This window comes from Oncorhynchus keta, chromosome 11 (genome assembly GCF_023373465.1).
Source record: "Oncorhynchus keta strain PuntledgeMale-10-30-2019 chromosome 11, Oket_V2, whole genome shotgun sequence".
NCBI lineage: Eukaryota > Metazoa > Chordata > Actinopteri > Salmoniformes > Salmonidae > Oncorhynchus > Oncorhynchus keta.
Window position 1 is genome coordinate 17,670,487 of NC_068431.1, and position 21,085 is coordinate 17,691,571.

The 21,085-nt window shown below is 41.7% G+C and overlaps 2 protein-coding genes and 1 long non-coding RNA gene across 5 annotated transcripts in view; 1 reads left to right on the top strand and 2 right to left on the bottom strand.

Annotated features, from left to right (window-relative positions):
- Positions 1–3,277: 3,277 nt before the first annotated feature.
- On the bottom strand, positions 3,278–5,127 carry LOC118389843 (uncharacterized). The gene is made up of 2 exons (XR_004826850.2): positions 4,720–5,127; positions 3,278–4,441 (listed from the first exon to the last, which is right to left on the bottom strand). It is a non-coding gene; the product is annotated as an uncharacterized LOC118389843 (long non-coding RNA).
- Positions 5,128–6,903: 1,776 nt separating this feature from the next.
- Positions 6,904–8,153, top strand: LOC118389842 (protein Pat-like). Its single transcript, XM_035779745.2, has 3 exons — positions 6,904–7,172; positions 7,252–7,291; positions 7,404–8,153. Exons 1-3 carry the CDS (start codon positions 7,075–7,077, stop codon positions 8,049–8,051), a joined length of 786 nt encoding a protein of 261 aa, XP_035635638.1. The 5' UTR covers positions 6,904–7,074; the 3' UTR covers positions 8,052–8,153.
- A 5,030-nt stretch (positions 8,154–13,183) lies between these two features.
- Positions 13,184–21,085, bottom strand: part of LOC118389844 (vasodilator-stimulated phosphoprotein-like) — a 53,270-nt gene continuing 45,368 nt past the window's right edge. For all 3 annotated transcript variants that reach the window (XM_035779749.2, XM_035779748.2, XM_035779746.2), the window contains 3 exons: positions 18,083–18,152; positions 17,610–17,667; positions 13,184–15,621 (listed from right to left, as the gene is read on the bottom strand). In XM_035779749.2, the coding sequence (XP_035635642.1) occupies positions 15,584–15,621; positions 17,610–17,667; positions 18,083–18,152 (166 nt within the window). In that variant the 3' untranslated portion in view covers positions 13,184–15,583. The remainder of the gene's footprint in view (positions 15,622–17,609; positions 17,668–18,082; positions 18,153–21,085) is intronic.

Sequence of the window (21,085 nt, forward strand, 5' to 3'; positions counted from 1 at the left end):
CTACACTATTACACACCAAGTTAGTCATAAATAGGGCACAACAAAGCCTTTTCTCCCTCAGGAGACGGAAAGATTTGGGGTCCTCAGATCCTCAAAAAGTTTTACAGCTGCACCAAAGAGCACTGACTGACTGGTTGCATCAATGCCTGGTATGGCAACTGATTGGCCTCCGACCGCAAGGCACTATAGAGGGTAGTGCGTACGGTCCAGTACCTCACTGGGGCCAAGCTTCATGCCATCCAGGACCTCTATACCAGGCGGTGCCAGAGGAAGGCACAAAAAAACTTGTCAAAGACACCAGGCACCCTAGTCATAGACTGTTATCTCTGCTACTGCACGGGTCTTCAAAGTGGTAGGCATGTTGTGTAAATCAAATTACACAAACCCCCCAAAAATCTATTTTAATTCCAGGTTGTAAGGAAACAAAATAAGAAAAATGCCAAGGGGGTGAATACTTTCACCACTCTACACCACACACTCTCCTGGTCCTCATGTGCATGCCACACCCCTCCCATTGTATTGAATTTAATTTAACCAATGGCTGGTTAAAAATGTAGACATGAGCCATTACAGGTGTGTTCACACCTCTTTCACTCTGAGCATCGACACCAATGATTCACCCTAAAAAGATCCATTCACACCTGAAACAAAATCAAATTGACTTGCTAGTGGCCTTAGGCCAATTTGTTGAGAGTTCTCTCTTAGATCAGACGGGGAATGAAAAAAAAATAAATCACGGCTAAGGAATTTATTATCATGGCCTATCAAATTCTCTGTTGCAAAAAAATAAATACAATATAGCTTTGTGAGATTGTTCAACAAAACATCTTAACAGAAGTTTTATGATTCCTAGAATTAATGGGTTTATTTTACCTGAGAACGTTTATCTAAATCAAGTGGGCATTCATGAGAAACATATTTCACTGGAGACAAATGTGATCCAGTCAACATAAATATGCATTAATGAAATAAAACTAAAGCTATATCACAAGAAAAACTCTGTCTTCATCCTATAGGCTTTTCGGCATGATATATCTGGTAACTACCAGTGAAAGGCATCATATTTTGGTTGTTATCTGGTGGAAGCTTTGACAACCATTACAACCTGGTAGGTGGATATTTTTCTCATCACCAAAAAGACAAAAACAACCTAACAATTTGTATACAACCTGACCATGACCTCAGAAAATAAATCAGCTTGACATTATTAACTGTAACAAAAACACCTGGAGTCCAGGTGTGCTTATCGATGGGGAGCATGTGTGCGCAATGACAGTTGCCAGGACAGGTGCTTTGTAGACGGGCGACAGCAAAGCGCTGGAGGGAGGGAGGGAGGGAGGGAGCAAGCAGGCGTGACAACCAGTTGGGCACTCCAGTAGTAGTCTACCATTCTTAATGAAGAACAATAAGATTACAAGTGTGGAACAGTTTCTTTATTTAATATTTTTTACTCCCTCAACTTCCCCTATAAGGTGAGAATTAAGTGTTAGAGTCTAATCTTTGCAGCGCAGGTTTACATACACCTTAGCCAAATACATTTAAACTCTGTTTTTCCACAATTCCTGACATTTAATCCTAATAAAAAGTCCCTGTCTTAGGTCAGTTAGGATCACCACTTTATTTCAAGAATGTGAAATGTCAGAATAATAGTAGAGTGATTTAATTTGTAAGTCGCTCTGGATAAGAGCGTCTGCTAAATTACTTAAATGTAATGTAAATGTATTTCAGCTCTTAATTCTTTCATCACATTCCCAGTGGGTCAGAAGTTTACATACACTCAATTAGTATTTGGTAGCATTGCCTTTAAATGGTTTAACTTGGGTGAAACGTTTTGGGTAGCTTTCCACAAGCTTCCCACAATAAGTTGGGAGAATTTTGGCCCATTCCTCCTGACAGAGCTGGTGTAACTGAGTCAGGTTTGTAGGCCTCCGTGCGTGCACATGCTTTTTCAGTTCTGCCCACAACTTTTCTATAGGATTGAGGTCAGGGCTTTGTGATAGCCACTCCATTACCTTGACTTTGTTGTCCTTAAGCCATTTTGCCACAACTTTGGAAGTATGCTTGGGGTCATTGTCCATTTGGAAGACCCATTTGAAACCAAGCATTAACTTCCTGACTGATGTCTTGAGATGTTGCTTCAATATATCCACATAAAATGTTCCTACCCCATGAAGCCATCTGTTATGTGAAGTGCACCAGTCCCTCCTGCAGCAAAGCACCCCCACAACATGATGCTGACACCCCCGTGATTCGCGGTTGGGATGGTGTTCTTCAGCTTGCAAGCCTCCCCCTTTTTCCTCCAAACATAACGATGGTCATTATGGCCAAACAGTTCTATTTTTGTTTCATCAGATCAGAGGATATTTCTCCATGTGCAGTTGCAAACCGTAGTCTTTTTTATTTTAACTTTTTTTTTTATGACGGGTTTGGAGCAGTGGCTTCTTCCTTGCTGAGCGGCCTTTCAGGTTATGTCGATATAGGACTCTTTTTACCATGGATATAGATACTTTTGTACCTGTTCCCTCCAGCATCTTCAGAAGGTCCTTTGCTGTTGTTCTGGGATTGATTTGCACTTTCCACACCAAAGTATGTTCACCTCTAGCAGACAGAACGCGTCTCCTTCCTGAGAGGTATGATGGCTGAGTGGTACAACGGTGTTTATACTTGCGTACAATTGTTTATCCAGATAAACGTGGTACCTTCAGGCGTTTTGAAATTACTCCCAAGGATGAACCAGACTTGTGGAGGTCTACAATTTCCGTTCTGAGGTCTTGGCTGATTTCTTTTGATTTTCCCATGATGTCAAGCAAAGAGGCATTGCGTTTGAAGGGTGGCCTTGAAATACATCCACAGGTACACCTCCAATTGACTCAAATTATGTCAATTAGCCTATCAGAAGCTTCTAAAGCCATGGCATCATTTTCTGGAATTTTCCAAGCTGTTTAAAGGCACAATCAACTTAGTGTATGTAAACTTCTGACCCACTGGAATTGTGATACAGTGAATTATAAGTGAAATAATATGTCTGTAAACAATTGTTGGAAAAATTACTTGTGTCATGCACAAAGTAGATGTCCTAACCGACTTGACAAAACTATAGTTTGTTAACAAGTAATTTGTGAAGTGGTTGAAAAACAAGTTAAGGGATCCAACCTAAGTGTATGTAAATGAAAGATTAGTGGAATCTGTGTGGGTAGCTGGATAGGTAGGATGACTGACAGTGAAGGTGAACAGGTGGTGCCAGGTGACAGAGGAATGGATGAGACTGAGGCAGGAATTCCTTTAACCATAAAGTGGTATATTTACTGAATAGTATGTGCTGCATAACAAAGGAAACAAATAACATGTATCTGATCAAATTCATCATTCTAAAAGATCATATCATACCAAGCATTCATGATTAACATAATTAGGGAAGTCAACAATCCAGTTCATTAAGAAGTCCTATAGTTATCATCCGTGAGTCATTTAGGCTCGTAACTATTTATCATAAATCATGAAAGAATACAAACAGTGGTTATTCAATCTATAATCCCCATTAGTTTGATATCAAAGTCCATCAATTAGCAAACAATGACATTTCTCATTTCACCCTTTCAATTGTCTTCATGTGTACATGTAATCAATTTCATTACATATTAAGCATATCGATTGCATAATTGGCCTATGAGGATCCGTAGGGCCGTGATCATTGAGAATTCCCATTACACAATATGTTTGAAGCGTGCGCTCCAAGCCGCGCTCTGCGGAAATAACTATTAACAATAACTGATGGCGCACTCTCCGGATCGCAACAGATAGTTCAGATGAAAGGTAACAAAGTCGGTGGACTTACGTGGATTCATGGACGCACAGAACTTCTGTATCAGACGCAGTTAAGGAAGAGAAAGCAGTTAGCTCAGGCGATGGCAATTTCCTCCTTTTATGGAGTTGAGATCTGTCTGACATTTCAACCTGACCTAATTAAAGCGCCCCTGGCCCAGCTGAGTAAGTGGCAATGAATTAAAGGATTATTCCACCAACTCCATGGGCCCTTTCTACAGTAAACTTAAACTGTATATCATGTGTGTATTTTCTGACAAATGTGTCAAATGTACCTGTTTTAAGGTATCCATTTGAGAGAAACCCTCCCCACCGTCAAAACCAATGGTATGGTTTCTCTCTTGTGTGAACTCTGATAATGGTTAGTTTAGGGTTTGTAATAAAGCACTTTCACAGCCAGAGCAGGAGTGAGGCTTCTCTCACCATGAGGAATATATTTCACAATCTCATCTTAATCTTTAATCAGCCCCAGTGTTTGACTGCAGTCTTCCAGCTTTACTGAAGTCATCTCTGGATCCTGCGCTGCACACTGGACTCCACTGTCACAATCAGGAACCAGTGACTCTGGTTTGGGCTCAGTGTGGAAGGAGAGTGGCAGGCTGTGTCTGTCCTCACTGTCCTACAAAGTTGATGAGAGAAAATACATTCAAACAAATTGATGGCACAGCATTACCAAAACTCTCTTATATGGTAGAAGTGAGACCTTATAGCTTATTAAAACGGCTAAATGACTTGCCTTTGTATGGAACAAATGTATAAATGAGTGCGGAAGTAGCCTAGTTGTTAAGACAGTCAGGCCAGTGCGTGACCCATAATTGCTCAGTTGCTCTGGATAAGAGTGTCTGCTAAATTAGTCAAATGTAATAAATATACAACTAATATTGTTCCATCACTCACCATTTCAAAAACTGGTTTGTCACCTGATTTCCCTTGAAATATCTGTGATGCTTTGTTAATCAAGCAGACTTTATGAGATCTCTGTACTTAAAGTTGTTTCCTGACGAGAGCTAGTTAACGTTATATGGTTAAACAAACGCAAATGCAGCTACTTTGCTGTTATTCTGGCTGCAGTGTTTGACGTGACTGTAAGTTAGCAATAGTTGGCAAGCTAGCAAGCAAGGGATAAGAACGTTGCCAGCCAGTATGACAATAGAACGAATGACTGGGTCGCGCCCATAGATACAGAACAAAATACTTAATGACTGTGTCACGTTTTTGGCAACAGAACCAATAGAACGAACGACAAACGATTTGTATCGGGTCTGTCTGTATCTTGTGGAAGGATGAATAAACAAAAATAACGTTTAATTAAAATCTCAATCATTATTTTAATATGTTGGTAACCCATTGCATAACGCCCTCGAAGCGTGTGCTTGGCGGATATATTGGCACGGTAACAACACCCGTGCCAATATATCCTCTGAACACCGGTATTATCACTTAAATATGTGATAGGTCAGGTTCGGGATAATTTTCAAGTCATCTGCTGGTTACTGTCCTAACCCTGGAACGGGTAGCACCGTAAAAAAGACTGTGTCCATTCTGTCTGTTCTCTATGGGCTGGGTTTCCATTTAGTTTAAAAGGAATTAAGATGATCTTAAGATGATCTTAGTGCTACAATGCTTTTGGGAAACCCAGCCCAGGTCTCGTTGAAAGTTGTAATCATCCAAATTAAACGAATAATTGTGTTAGTGGCGGAGTTTGGGGTGAGAAGAACTGGAATGGTGTTACTCCAGCTAACAATTTAGTGATAATACCTAAGAAGCTGGTGTTTGGAGGATATATCGAGGGCCGGCAAACCGTGCCAATATATCCTCCAAACACCAGCTTCGAGGGCATTGTCACGTTTGTACAACAGGTTACCAACATAGTCAAATAATATTTCGTTAAAAACTTTATTTTTATGAATTTATTCACGCTATTTCATCCTTCCACAAGATATAGTCCTGACACAAATCTAAGGTTGCGACCCAAGCCGGCCGGTCGTTCATTCTATTTATTCGGTTATCAGAGACACGACCCAGTTGTTCAGACTTTTTGTTCTGTATCTATGGATTTCATTGTCATACTGGCTGGCAATGTTCTTATCCCTTGCTTGCTAGCTAGCCAACTACGGCTAACTTACAGTCACGTAAAACAGTGCAGACAGTAGCTGCATTTGTTTAAGCTGTTTTCTAGTGACATTTATTTGGATACATCCATAACAATGAGCTAATGAGGCGCGATTTCGCCTGGCATAGAAATGTGCTCTCTCCTCAGGACACTGTTCAGAGGAGCAAGCTAACAACACAGCCAACTGAATCTGGAAAGACTACAAACTAGATGCACTTCATTCCGTTTTACTTTTTTTCAATTTACATTTCGTTGTATATTTCCATAAAAATTATGCCCGCTGATTCATGTTTTCGACAGGCTGAGAAACGCTGCCTGCCTGTCTTCTCCTGAATATTGAAACAATGCTGCAAATGTCAGAGAGACAGGAGCCAATGTTTAAACAAATATCTGCTGTTGAAAACTACATGTTGGTCTAAAATAAATGTGAGATAATGTTTTAATGCTTTTTATAATGGAGATCAATTATATAACTTGCCTGGCTGGGCTGATGAGACAGTGGATTGCGCAGTCAGATGGAACAGAGTAAATAGGCATTTTAACATCATAGATTTAGCTGGTGGTAACTTGTGGAATAGACACTGGCTGAAATGCGCTTTTAACCAATCAGCATTAGACCCACCAGTTGTATAATAGGACATTAGTATACAACAGACCTCCCACTGTCCTCACTTTCAGGATCCAGTCCTACGTACCAACCTACCTGCTGTCCTCATGCACTTTGATTATACTGTAGCACTTAGCACCATGACCAAGATCTCTATTAATTTAAGTGATCAGATAAGGGGAAATCTACTGAGGACATTTCAAAAAAAATGTTAGATTTGGGGATTACAGTCACGGACAGTGCTATTCGAAAAAACTATCGTCAGATGCCCGTTTTACGCCGAACGCGAAAGCCCAGGAAAATGAACATTTACATTTACATTTACATTTAAGTCATTTAGCAGACGCTCTTATCCAGAGAGTATGGCTGCACTACGCCTAATAATGCTAAACATTATGTTTAAATACATCTACTGTTAGCCTTTACTGTATGCTGCACATTTTTAGATTGTATACCATTTCCAGCAAGACTATTCAAGCAATCTACTCACTGATTGATGAAGATGATGAACGATCGGCGAAGGAGATGTTGAATGAAGCTGTTGGCATCACAGCACAACATCAACATTGCTCTAATCACAGTCAGAAGGCAGTTGAAGAAACTTGGGTGGATTTATAAGAATAAGGCTCGGTATGAAACACATGTTTTTGAAGGTATTGTAGGCTTTTTGTTTTACAGAACATTAACCGTGTGTGTTCTTGTTCTGTAGTTTCGACCCAATGGAAAAACGCATGGTAACAAAGAAAGCGGTGAGTTTTGCTAGATTCCTAAAACGTGTTTGTGTATGCAGCATTTGTGCAGAACAGTCACTTGTGATTGTTAAGATTGAGTGAGCTAATTCCTCTACTGTTTCTATCATAGGCCATGATAGATGGGGGGCCAGCGCAGTACCATTCCGCTCAGCTGATGAAGTTGCACATGGAGCAGATTCAAACTTTGAAAACTGACATCGAGTCATTGAAGGTAGACCAGCAGAAAGAGAAACATTCTCTGAGGGCAGAGATACGGGCTACGGCTGATGCATTGGTCCAGAGCCAGGTGGCATTGACAGAGTGCCAGGCCGCATTGGTGGAGAGTCGGACAGAGAATGGCTCGTTGAAGAGGGCGAGGGAAGAGATGGAGTCACAATTCATGCCAATCCATGTGAGCTCCGGAACTCCACTTCCGACAGGCAGTTCGTCAGTTCACCCTGACATTTCCATTCCTCGACTGACACCAGAACGTAACGAACTGCTCACTGAGCACAGCATGGGCCGCCCGGACCGTTATGCTGTTGTGCTATTCCAAGAATGCGTAACCAAAGAGAGATATCGCGAGTGGGCACAGAATACCAATTGGGATGGATCCAGAGGCAAATTAGGCTTACCAGTGAATCTCCGAGTGTTCATCATGAAAAATGTGTCTCAGATGTTTCTCTCCTTAAGTGATGCAACCCGAAAAAGCATAAGAGTAAATGAATATTTGAGGAAGCCGAGGAAGTCTGGATATGGCATGGCCCGTTTTCCTTGAATTAGGCATATGTCTACAGTATGTAGGCTAGTAAAATTATACTTGCCCTGTTTGTTGTTGTCACACTTTAGTGGCCTAATAAACATCCATATTTTGAATGTATTTTTATTTGTATCGAACTCAATGATATACATTCTACTACTGTAGATAGGGGCCGTCATTGTAAATAAGAATTTGTTGTTAACTGACTTGCCTAGTTAAATAAAGTTTAAATAAAAAAATAGGGCTTACAGTAGTGATGGACATAGGTCACAATCAATTCATGCCTTGGCGAGCCATTAAATTGGCTAGCTGAAACCCTCATAATAGCTCATTGGTGATCGAAACTACTTTGACTGAGACACACAAAACCAGTTACTCAGAAAGAAAACATGGATACAATATAAAAAATAAAAAAATATATATATATATAAAACTAAAATACTCCGTAGAAACGAAATAAAAGGACTATAGGCGGGTTTAAACGAGTACGCCAGCCGTTCCACTAAAATCACAATGTTTACCATTTATAGGCCTATATCCATGTTAAAGGGTGTTTAAAAAAAAATTGAAACCACCAAATGTCGGCCTTTAACCGTCCGAATATTTCATACAATATTCGGAAGACATTTCTATTAATGTATGGCTTGAAATGTAATGGATGCATTTGTGCTTTTATTGGAATAGAAACACAGATCAATCCATTTAATGCAGTTAAAATAAATCGTGAATGCCAGTTAGCCCTATCATCTTATTTTCGTGAAGGGATTAGGGCTACATAATCTCAAACTGCAGTGATCAAATGATTTGCGCACAGAAGCAAGCAAGCACCAACAAGCTGAAGAATGGGATGTATTTGATTGGCAAATTGCATATTATGAGAAACCTTGACAAGAACACAATCCTAAACGTCTGGTCTGCGTCACAGGAGGTTGGTGGCACCTTAACTGGGGAGAACGGGCTCGTGGTAATGACTGGAGCGGGGTCTTTGGAATGGTATCAAACACATGGTTTCCAGGTGTTTATTGCCATTCCATTTGCTCCATTCCAGCCATTATTATGAGCCATTCTCAGCAGCCTTCACTGCTCTGCATGCAACTGAAAAGTCACATTTGTTGGAATTATGCCTCGCTGTTAAATACACCAGCGTCTCGTCAGCAACACTAAAAAAGTACTTCCGGGTCACAGAAATTCAGAACTGTGCAAAATAAAAGCCCCCATGTAATAGTAGAAAAGTGTGAATAACCTGTATATATTGGAAAATGAAAAATAATTTTCTAACCATGAACCATTATTATTCATATGTTCATATTTAAGAGACATTTGCATCAAATGTGGGTTTTAAAACATGTTCCAATTAAGTGATAATGCCATCGAAGCCGGTGTTTAGTTCTCATAGTAATGAATATGTAGGGTCGGGATGAGACAGACAGGTAGGCAGTATTTCTCAGCCAGTTGAAATCATGAATCAGCTGGCATCATTTGTATGTATATATACACACAAGGAAATGTAAATTGAAAAAGGTTAAACGAAACGAAGTGGAGCTAGTTTGCATTCTTTCCAGCTTCAGTTTGAAGTTATTGTGTTAGCTGTGTTTTTGGTTAGCTCCCCTGAACAACAGGGGAGCTAACAGGCTAAATCGCGCCTCATTAGCTGATTTTTATGGATGTATCCATAAACGTCACTAGAAAACAGCTTAAACAAATGCAAATGCAGCTACTGTCTGCACTGTTTGACGCGACTGTAGCTAGCAATAAGAACGTTTCCAGCCAGCATGACAATGAAACATTTAGAACTGTTCTGTCCATAGATACAGAACAAAAAGACAGGACTGGGTCACGTCTCTGGCAACCGAACCAATAGAACGAAAGACTAGCCGGCTTGGGTAGCAACCCTAGATTTGTTTCGGTACTATATCTTGTGGAAGGATGAAATCGTATGAATAAATAAATCAAAATCAAGTTTAATGGAGATCTGCCAATCATTATTTGAACATGTTAGTAATCCATTGTATAAAAGTGATAATGCCCTCGACGCAGGTGTTTGGAGGATATATTGGCACGGTTTGCCTAACAACACCAATGCCATCCTCCAAACAGCTGGAGATTGAATTTGAGAATTGAAACCATGTTGCAAATGTCGGAGAGACAAACAGCAAAGTTGAAAACTAAATGTTAGTCTAAAAGATGTCTAGATGATTTTTATAGTGGAGATCAAGTTTATAATTTACCTGACTGGGCTGATGAGGCAGTCAGATGGAACAGAGTAAATAGGCATTTTAACGTAATAGATTTAGCTGGTGGTAATTTGTGGAATCGACATTGGCTGGAATGCGTTTTGAACCAATCAGTATTCAGGATTAGACCCACATTGTTTCAATATTCAAATTCAATCTCCAGCTGTTCCATAGTAATGTGAACGTGTCGGGAGTCAGGATGAGACAGGCAGCTTTTCTCAGCCAGTCGAAATCATGAATCAGCATAATTTTTATGGATATATACAAAGAAATACCAATAGAAAACAGGTAAAACAAAACGAAGTGCCGCTAGATTGCATTCTTTCCAGCTTCAGTTTGAAGTGATTGTGTTAGCTGTGTTGTTGGTGTTGGATTCTGTATTTTACATTATAGCCATTAGCATATATATGATTAAATATTATCTGATGTTGGTTGTGTGAGGTGTCTGCATTTGTGCACTGGAGCATCAATAGGAGATTAAACAACTGCTTGCTACTCACCTGTGTGTGACAAGAACTGAGTAACATGGTGTGACCTGCATGTTGCAAAACTGTAGATCACAGCCCAGCAGATGCTCTGTCCTTGTGTTTGTATGTAACAATATTGAGCACATGGTGTGACTTGCTGTATCTTACAAAGTTGTGATAGGGAGGGGTGGTCATCACGAGGTTAAACTGAGATGAAAAAATACTGAACACAATAGCAGGAACTGAGCAACTGTTATAACTAGGGGGTGATACCAGAACAGTAGGAATCTATACAGACGAAGGGAGGACTCCAAGAAGCACCAAGAGGCGGGGACCCGCCTGAGCGCCTGCGATAGGCTGGGCAAGTTTAAACCACGCCCAGCCTCTGTGATAGGCCAACAGACGGGTTGGAACTATCACAGTATAAAGCATACTGTTTACATACATCCTGTCAGTTCCCTGTTCTGCCCTGCGTGGTATTACAGTGAGCCCGTATATACGAATGTTGCATTTGCCATTTATTACTTGGCTAATAAAAAATACATAGTATACAATCGGTGACTCATTGTTATATTTATCCTGATACCAGATTCGAATTTACGCAACCCTAACAATGGCTTGCTCCTCATGAAAACAGTGTCCTGAGGAGAGAGCACATTTTCTACGCCAGGTGAAATCGCGCATCATGAGCTCATTGTTATGCATGCATCCAAATAAATGTCACTAGAAAACAGCTTAAACAAACGCAAATGCAGATACTTCGCTGTTATTCTGGCTGTAATGTTTGACGTGACTGTAAATTAGCCGTAGTTGGCAAGCTAGCAAGCAAGGGATTAGAACGTTGCCAGCCAGTATGACAATAGAACGAACGACTGAGTCGCGTCCATAGATACAGAACAAAAAATACTTAACTAGGTCGCATCTCTGGCAACCGAACACTCACACTTTACCCCCCTACTTGCTTTGACCTTGCTGTTAGTACATTTTCACCAAAAAAAAGTAGCTTACTATGACTGTGATATGCGTTTGCCTCACCTAGCCACCTTAAGACGAATGCACCACATGTAAATCACTCTGTCATATAGCAGACGCTCTTGTCCAATGTAAAATGAGTTTAAATTAAGGAATGTCAAGTGCTCAGAGAAGACCCTCAGACTGCCAACTTAATATGCAAAATGTACACATTTGAGGCTAAAGAACCTGCTTCTTATCTTCACCCTGATGTAGCCAATAGTTCATATGATGGAGTGTCAGTGTTGCAGCTCAATCAAATCTGACACCCAACATTTTGGGAATGAATACTACCACTTAAAGACAGAAAGTTGGGTTAGAGGTTTATCAGATGAGGAAATCTTAAGCTCTATGAAAAATGCTGCTCATCTGATTCAGTTAACTGGAAAGGTTGACATAAGCAAGGATACACTGAAATGTGTTTTGCCAGATGAGGAAACTTGGAGGGTTCAGGCGTACTCCAAATAATGGTGTGTTATGTTAACTAGTGACAAATGGGAGAGGTCCATTCAGAAACAAGGTGGGAGGCCTATTTCCACCGCTGAGAACTTCAGTTGTGGTGTTTATGCGCGCTTGTTCTCTAAAGTAGTCTTATGAGAGGGCGATGTGAATACACTTTCTCACAACGGCATAGCATGTTTTACATGAGTTACCGGAGGAAATTACTTAGTTGAAATAAGTTAAGGTTTTAAGCTTGAACAATATAGCAGACTGATGAAATGAAGATATATGCTTAATTATGAGGTGATTTAGTGGTGGTTGGCACCAATATCGATAATTTTATATATCGATTCCGTTTGATATGAGCAAGGCATATCGTGATATTGGTTTATTCTTTGTGTTCCTACGCTATTCTCCCTCTAAAAAAAGCATACATTACTGTTCCTGCATGCACAAAGACCTCCCATAGACCAAACATTTTTCCTGTACAGTGCTAAATTTGTACCAAAATTGTTCAGGCACCCCATTTTAAGCTATTTGACCACAGTAAAAGGCCAGCAACTCTCCGTATTAGTCCCATTAAATGACACCATATACTAAGTCTACAGACCCTGCTAAGTATTCCCAACCACACTTTTACATTGGCATAGCTTTTTTCCTCTATAAAGAGCATATGTAATTTATAGACCTACAGTGTACTGCATTGGGACCAATGAAATGTGTGGACTAGAAAGGACTGCTGGGTATTTAGACAACATTCATCCAACAAATAACACCACATATAGACTCGAGTGCTAGATCAATAGGGTCTGTAGAATATTGTTTGTTACATTACTTAAGCTCCAGCCATTTCTCAATATGCTCCACCTTATATTATATCAAGTATTAATTATCTTTAGTTTAGATTTTCCCCCGATGATGCCATGACGCTTAATGTTAAATACTTCCCTTATGGTCTCTCCCCCCACCCCAAACCAACAGATGAGACGAACCACAATTTGATTCAAGAAGCAGCTGTATTTGACCAGAAAGGTATCTCCAATCCAGTGTCTTTACAGCATTTTCTCACACACCATTTCAGTGTAAAAAATCCTTCACTCTAATAATAGAAAATCACCTTCAATAAATCCAAAATAACAATTATAATGTATCTAAAAATAAATCAAATTTCCTCCCCCTGGGAACAGACTTCATTTCAATGTTTAGTTTTGATTCACATTTGGTTGAGTTGTCAACTAATGTGAATTCAAAGTGAAATAAACAAATGTCACCATGTCATTGGATTTAGACACAAAGTTGGGTAAAAGAAAAATAAAATTCCCTTAAGTTTATGATTTTTTTCAAATCCAATCAGTATTCCATGCTGACTCAACCTCACATGGATTTTTTGTTGTTGAAATGACATGGAAACAACGTTGATTCAACCAGTTTTTGCCCAGTGGGCTTCTATTTTCATTACCACAGAATTGCCAATGGAAATAGAAAACCATAAGGATTTTTTTAAGTACTACGTTTTTTTAGCTTAATCTATAGGATTGTAAGAGTGCTCAGGAGGTGAGGCAGACTTGCATTAGCGAAGATTGGCATCTCTATCGGACGAGGCCACAGAGGCGGCTAACATGATGGGTATTAAGTATCTTTATAAGAACATACAAAGTCGAGTAAGAGTCCCTGTCGCACTGTGATATGTTGCAGTTACCTGCACTGCAGCAGAATCATACCAGGTAGTCCCCTACCTGCTCTCCCCTCTCTCCCCTTTTCTTATGTGGTTACTAGAAGAGTTAGGCAGTGTTAGGAGGGTAGAAAAAGAATGGACAGAACAGGCATGGTTCCCCATGTCATTGGGAAATGGATATGGTTGGCAACCTGTTGGATGTGCTGCACAGGGAGCTCGGAAATGTCATGGACATTGGAGTGCTTAAGAATTAATTCTTCATTCTTAAATAGACAATTAAAATAACCTAAGATCCTATCAGCAATAGCTAATTGCTTTTAGAGGATAATGCCCATTCTAATCATTCCGTTTCTGTGACTAGGTGAGAATTGTCACTGTATACCAAAATCAACCCCTGACCCTATGCACTTGTGGAGATCTGAAAGGATAAAATGGACATAAGTAATATGGTAATAGTTTCAACATGCTCTCTGATTGGCTGGATGCCATATTGCTTACACAAAACCAATCTTCTCACAACCCCACTAGTGAAGAAGGGAGGCAAAGGTTGTAGGGGGTAGGGGTTGATTTGGGATTGGACCTGTTTGTCATCCATAGGTCGGCTGCGATCCTCTGTGCTAAATGCTAAGGAGAAGTGGGCATGGTGACTAGTATAGGACCTGTTGCAGACAGTCCTATCTAGCACTAAATGATATGCTTCCTCTAATCCCTGAGTTTGGAAAAAACAAACAATTGATGTGAGGTGTAGCAAGAGCTCAGAGGAGTTGGCAACCCGTTCGCTATTAGAATATATGGTGGCAGTATAAGGTGGTTGAAGTTTCCTTAAGTACAGTTCTAGGATTAGCTTCTTCTCCCCCAAACTTAAACATAAGTGGAGAAAATGCAAAACTGACCCAAGATCAGGGTCTAGGAACAACTTCACCCCACTCCTATTAAGTGCAGTAGACAGACAGACATATATTTAACCAGATCTCTGTTATTGTTGCAAGCTGGGATTTGTAGTTCCGACTGTTCCGGGGTTGCACAGAGACTACAGAAAAAGGCAGGCCCTCTGATCCGATTCTCCTGTTTCACAGCTCCACCGTGTGGTCAACCACTGCAGCTGAACCGTTTCCCCACAAATAGGTTGGTGTGAGAGTGAAATGTGCGACTGTTGACAATGTATTGTGTTTCGATGGTGTGGTTGACGGTATTCCCTGAATTCTCTGCATCAGGTTTGGGCTCAATCCGAATTGAAGTCAGTAAATTCAGAAAGTGAATTTAAAATCCAAAATGTGTAAAACTTGACATAAATAGCTTCTCCTTTTCAGTTTATTGAGAAGTGATTGAAATTAGATGCCCTTTTTTCAATAATTGAATTGGAATTTCAGTTGACTGCCTTCAATTCGAACTGAGCCAAACCTTGCTCCGCACTAGTGAAAAGTAAGGCTAGATACGTCCAGGTAAGATATGGGCGTTGACTTGGGAGGCAGGAGAGAGTAGAGTAAGGTAGGCAGTGATGGTGGAGCAAGAGAGAAGCACAGCACAGCAGAGCTCTTGAAACCATAAGACAAACAAGAAAAATAGCCACTAAAAAAGTTTGGAAGACTGCCGATTGGTACAGTCCTAAATGTATAGGTGTGTGTGTGTGTAACGTTGAAGGGAATATATGAGCCATCCACCCCTCCATATCTCTCCCTTCCACTCCACCCCCCCCCCACCCCCAGTGGCTGTATGTTGAGACTATACTGGTCCTCTCTTTTGTAGCTCCTGGATAAATGCTGAAAGAGAAAGGAAGGGAATTCATGAGAAAGAGAAAGGCACCAAAATTCCTTACACATTGTCTTGTGATTTAGTCATTATATAAAAAGTCCAAATATATGATTCGTAATATGTGAATTGAGAGAATAATATAAAATAAAATACTTTAATTATTCAGACCCCTAGACTTTTTCCACATTTTGTTACATTTGTCTTATTCTAAAAGGGATTAAATTGTTTTTCCCTCAACAACCGACACACAATGCCCATAATGACAAAGCACAAAGAGTTTATTTTTCCCCCAGCAAATTTATAAAAAATAAAAAAATAAATATCACATTTACATAAGTATTCAGACCCTTTACTCAGTCCTTTGTTAAAGCAGCTTTGGCAGCGAATACAACCTTGAGTCTTCTTGGGTATGACGCTACAAGCTTGGCACACTTGTATTTGGGGAGTTTCTCTCATTCTTCTCTGCAGACCCTCTCAAGCTCTGTCAGGTTGGATGGGGAGTGTCGCTGCACAACTATTTTCAGGTCTCTCCAGAGATGTTTGATCGGGTTCAAGTCCAAGCTCTGGCTGGCCCACTCAAGGACATTCAGAGACTTGTCCCGAAGCCACTCCTGCGTGGTCTTGGCTGTGTGCTTAGGGTTGTTGTCCTGTTGGAAGATGAACCTTCGCCCCAGTCTGAAGTCCTGAGCGCTCTGGAACAGGTTTTCATCAAGGAGATCTGTATTTTACTCTGTTCATCTTTCCCTTGATCCTCACTAGTTTCCCAGTCCCTGCCGCTGAAAAACATCCCCCACAGCATGATGCTGCCATCACCATGCTTCACAGTAGGGATTGTGCCAGGTTTCCTTCAGATGTGACGTTTAGCATTCAGGTTATCAGACCAGAGAATCTTGTTTCTCATGGTCTGAGAGTCATTAGGTGCCTTTTGGCAAACTCCAAGCCGGTTTTCATGTGCCTTTTACTAAGGAGTGGCTTCCGTCTGGCCACTCTACCATAAAGGCCTGATTAGTGGAGTGCTGCATAGATGGTTGTGCTTCTGGACGGTTTTCCCATTTCCACAGAGGAACTCTGAAGCTCTGTCAGAGTGACCATCGGGTTTTTGGTCACCTCCCTGACCAAGGCCCTTCTCCTCAGATTGTTCAGTTTGGCTGGGCAGCCAGCTCAAGGCAGAGTCTTGGTGGTTTCAAACCTCTTATATTTAAGGGACCCTCAATGCTGCAGACATTTTTGATACACTTCCCCAGATCTGTGCCTCAACACAATCATGTCACGGAGCTCTACGGACATTTCCTTCAACCTAATGGCTTGGTTTTTGCTCTGACATGCACTGTCAACTGTGGGACCTTATATAGACAGGTGTGTGCCTCTCCAAATCATGTCCAATCAATTGAATTTACCACAGGTGGACTCCAATCAAGTTGGAGAAACATCAAAGATTATCAATGTAAACAGGATGTACCTGAGCTCAATTTCGAGTCTCATAGCAAAGGGTCTGAATACTTATGCAAATAAGGTATTTGTTTTTAACACATTTGCAAACATTTCGGAAAAACCTGTTTTCACTCTGTCATTATGGGGTATTGTGTGTAGATTGATTAAACATTTTTTTAAATACATAATCTTGTTAAGTAACAAAATGTGGAAATAATTCAGCGGTCTGAATACTTTCCCGAATGCACTGTATGTAGTGTTAGAGCACAGGAGGGTGGTGGCACCTTAGTTGGGGAGGACGGGATCATGGTAATGGCTGGAGTGGAATAAGTGGAATGTTAGTAAATACAACAAACACATGGGTTGAAAGCGTTTGATTCCGTTCTAGTCATTATCATGAGCCGTCCTCCCCTCAGTAGCCTCCACTGTGTTAGAGGCATATGAATATACTACTGCGGCTGGAGCAACATTGTATTGTGATTCTTATTGACTGTACTGCTAAAGACATACAAAAATACAAGCTTGGGAGTGCTCCTTGAAATGGATGGACAAATCAGGAACTCACCACAGATTATTTCATCCTTCACTTTATGGAGCTCTTTTCTCACTTCCTCAAGGATGTCCTAAACACACAAATTATCTTCATCATCACAGTCATTATCATTCTGATCATCTCCAATCAATTAAGCATATACTCTGAAACCAAGAACACCTGCTTTCCCACAAATAAAAAAAATAAAATAGTGTTAACTGACAATTTAAATGTATTTTTAATTTAACCTTTAACTAGGCAAGTCAGCTAAGAACAAATTCTTATTTACATTGACGGCCTACCCTGGCCAAACCCGGACAATGCTGGGCCAATTGTGCGCCATCCTACGAGACCCCCAATCACGGCTGGATGTGAGTCAGCCTGGATGATGCCAATAGTCATCCTCATCTGACACCATCAGTGGGGGAGCAATGGCCACCCTGTTATCTCTAGCCTACATACCAATAATCCTTTAAACAACATTAACAGGTAATGGTGGAGCTCACCTGTTTGATTCTCTCCATCTCTGTGTCTTCACTGACTGTGCTGTCCGTGGTACTGTTCACTGCCTTCATCCTGAGAGAGAGAGATACAGCGAGAGAGAGAGAGAGATACAGCGAGAGAGATACAGAGAGCGAGAGAGAGAGAGAGAGAGATACAGCGAGAGAGAGAGAGAGAGATACAGCGAGAGAGAGAGAGAGAGAGAGAGAGAGAGAGAGAGAGAGAGAGAGAGAGCGAGAGAGATACAGCGAGAGAGCGAGAGAGAGATACAGCGAGAGAGAGCGAGAGAGAGCGAGAGCGAGAGAGAGAGATACAGAGAGAGCGAGAGAGAGAGATACAGCGAGAGAGCGAGAGAGATACAGCGAGAGAGCGAGAGAGAGATACAGCGAGAGAGAGCGAGAGAGAGCGAGAGAGAGCGAGAGAGAGCGAGAGAGAGCGAGAGAGAGAGAGCGAGAGAGATACAGCGAGAGAGATACAGCGAGAGAGCGAGAGAGATACAGCGAGAGATACAGCGAGAGAGCGAGAGAGATACAGCGAGAGATACAGCGAGAGATACAGCGAGAGATACAGCGAGAGATACAGCGAGAGATACAGCGAGAGATACAGAGAGAGAGATACAGCGAGAGATACAGCGAGAGAGAGAGAGAGATACAGCGAGAGATACAGCGAGATACAGCGAGAGAGAGATACAGCGAGAGAGAGATACAGCGAGAGAGAGATACAGCGAGAGAGAGATACAGCGAGAGAGAGAGATACAGCGAGAGAGAGATACAGCGAGAGAGAGAGATACAGCGAGAGAGAGAGAGAGAGAGATACAGCGAGAGAGAGAGAGATACAGCGAGAGAGAGAGATACAGCGAGAGAGAGAGATACAGCGAGAGAGAGAGATACAGCGAGAGAGAGATACAGTGAGAGAGAGATACAGAGAGAGAGAGAGATACAGTGAGAGAGAGAGAGATACAGCGAGAGAGCGAGAGATACAGCGAGAGAGCGAGATACAGCGAGAGAGCGAGATACAGCGAGAGAGCGAGATACAGCGAGAGAGCGAGATACAGCGAGAGAGCGAGATACAGCGAGAGAGCGAGATACAGCGAGAGAGCGAGATACAGCGAGAGAGCGAGATACAGCGAGAGAGAGATACAGCGAGAGAGATACAGCGAGAGAGAGAGATACAGCGAGAGATACAGCGAGAGATACAGCGAGAGATACAGCGAGAGATACAGCGAGAGATACAGCGAGAGATACAGCGAGAGATACAGCGAGAGATACAGCGAGAGATACAGCGAGAGAGATACAGCGAGAGAGCGAGAGCGATACAGCGAGAGAGCGAGAGAGATACAGCGAGATAGATACAGCGAGAGATACAGCAGCGATACAGCGAGAGAGATACAGCGAGAGAGCAGAGAGATACAGCGAGAGAGATACAGTGAGAGAGAGAGATACAGTGAGAGAGAGAGATACAGTGAGAGAGAGAGATACAGTGAGAGAGAGAGAGAGAGAGAGATACAGTGAGAGAGAGAGAGAGAGAGAGAGAGAGATACAGTGAGAGAGAGAGAGAGAGAGAGAGAGAGATACAGTGAGAGAGAGAGAGAGAGAGAGATACAGTGAGAGAGAGAGAGAGAGAGAGAGAGATACAGTGAGAGAGAGAGAGAGAGAGAGATACAGTGAGAGAGAGCGAGAGAGAGATACAGTGAGAGAGAGAGAGAGAGATACAGTGAGAGAGAGAGAGAGAGAGAGAGATACAGTGAGAGAGAGAGAGAGAGAGAGAGATACAGTGAGAGAGAGAGAGAGAGAGAGAGAGAGATACAGTGAGAGAGAGAGATAGAGAGATACAGTGAGAGAGAGAGAGAGAGAGAGAGATACAGAGAGAGAGAGAGAGAGAGAGAGAGATACAGTGAGAGAGAGAGAGAGAGAGAGAGATACAGTGAGAGAGAGAGAGAGATAGAGAGATACAGTGAGAGAGAGAGAGAGAGAGAGAGACATACAGAGAGAGAGAGAGAGAGAGAGAGATACAGTGAGAGAGAGAGAGAGAGAGATACAGTGAGAGAGAGAGAGAGAGAGAGAGAGAGATACAGAGAGAGAGAGAGAGAGAGAGAGAGAGATACAGTGAGAGAGAGAGAGATACAGTGAGAGAGAGAGAGAGAGAGAGAGATACAGTGAGAGAGAGAGAGAGAGAGAGAGATACAGTGAGAGAGAGAGAGAGAGAGAGTACAGAGAGAGAGAGAGATACAGTGAGAGAGAGAGAGAGAGAGAGAGACACAGTGAGAGAGAGAGAGAGAGAGAGATACAGTGAGAGAGAGAGAGAGAGAGATACAGTGAGAGAGAGAGAGAGAGAGAGAGATACAGAGAGAGAGAGAGAGAGAGAGATACAGTGAGAGAGAGAGAGAGAGAGAGATACAGTGAGAGAGAGAGAGAGAGATACAGTGAGAGAGAGAGAGAGAGAGATACAGTGAGAGAGAGAGAGAGAGAGATACAGTGAGAGAGAGAGAGAGAGATACAGAGAGAGAGAGAGAGATACAGTGAGAGAGAGAGAGAGATACAGTGAGAGAGAGAGAGAGAGAGAGATACAGTGAGAGAGAGCGAGAGAGAGATACAGTGAGAGAGAGAGAGAGAGAGATACAGTGAGAGAGAGAGAGAGACAGAGAGAGACAGAGAGAGAGAGAGAGAGAGAGAGATACAGTGAGAGAGAGAGAGAGAGAGAGATACAGAGAGAGAGAGAGAGAGAGAGAGAGAGAGATACAGTGAGAGAGAGAGAGAGAGAGAGAGATACAGTGAGAGAGAGAGAGAGAGAGAGAGATACAGTGAGAGAGAGAGAGAGAGAGATACAGAGAGATAGAGAGAGAGAGAGAGAGATACAGTGAGAGAGAGAGAGATACAGAGAGAGAGAGAGAGATACAGTGAGAGAGAGAGAGAGATACAGTGAGAGAGAGAGAGATACAGTGAGAGAGAGAGAGATACAGTGAGAGAGAGAGATACAGTGAGAGAGAGAGATACAGTGAGAGAGAGAGA

Excerpts from the sequence above, each read along its gene's own strand:
- LOC118389842 (XM_035779745.2), top strand. The coding sequence starts at position 7,075 with ATGAAGCTGTTGGCATCACAGCACAACATCAACATTGCTCTAATCACA. Across the intron at positions 7,173-7,251 it reads ATTTATAAGAATAAGGCTCG|TTTCGACCCAATGGAAAAAC; the intron begins GTATGAAACACA and ends CTTGTTCTGTAG. Across the intron at positions 7,292-7,403 it reads GCATGGTAACAAAGAAAGCG|GCCATGATAGATGGGGGGCC; the intron begins GTGAGTTTTGCT and ends TTTCTATCATAG.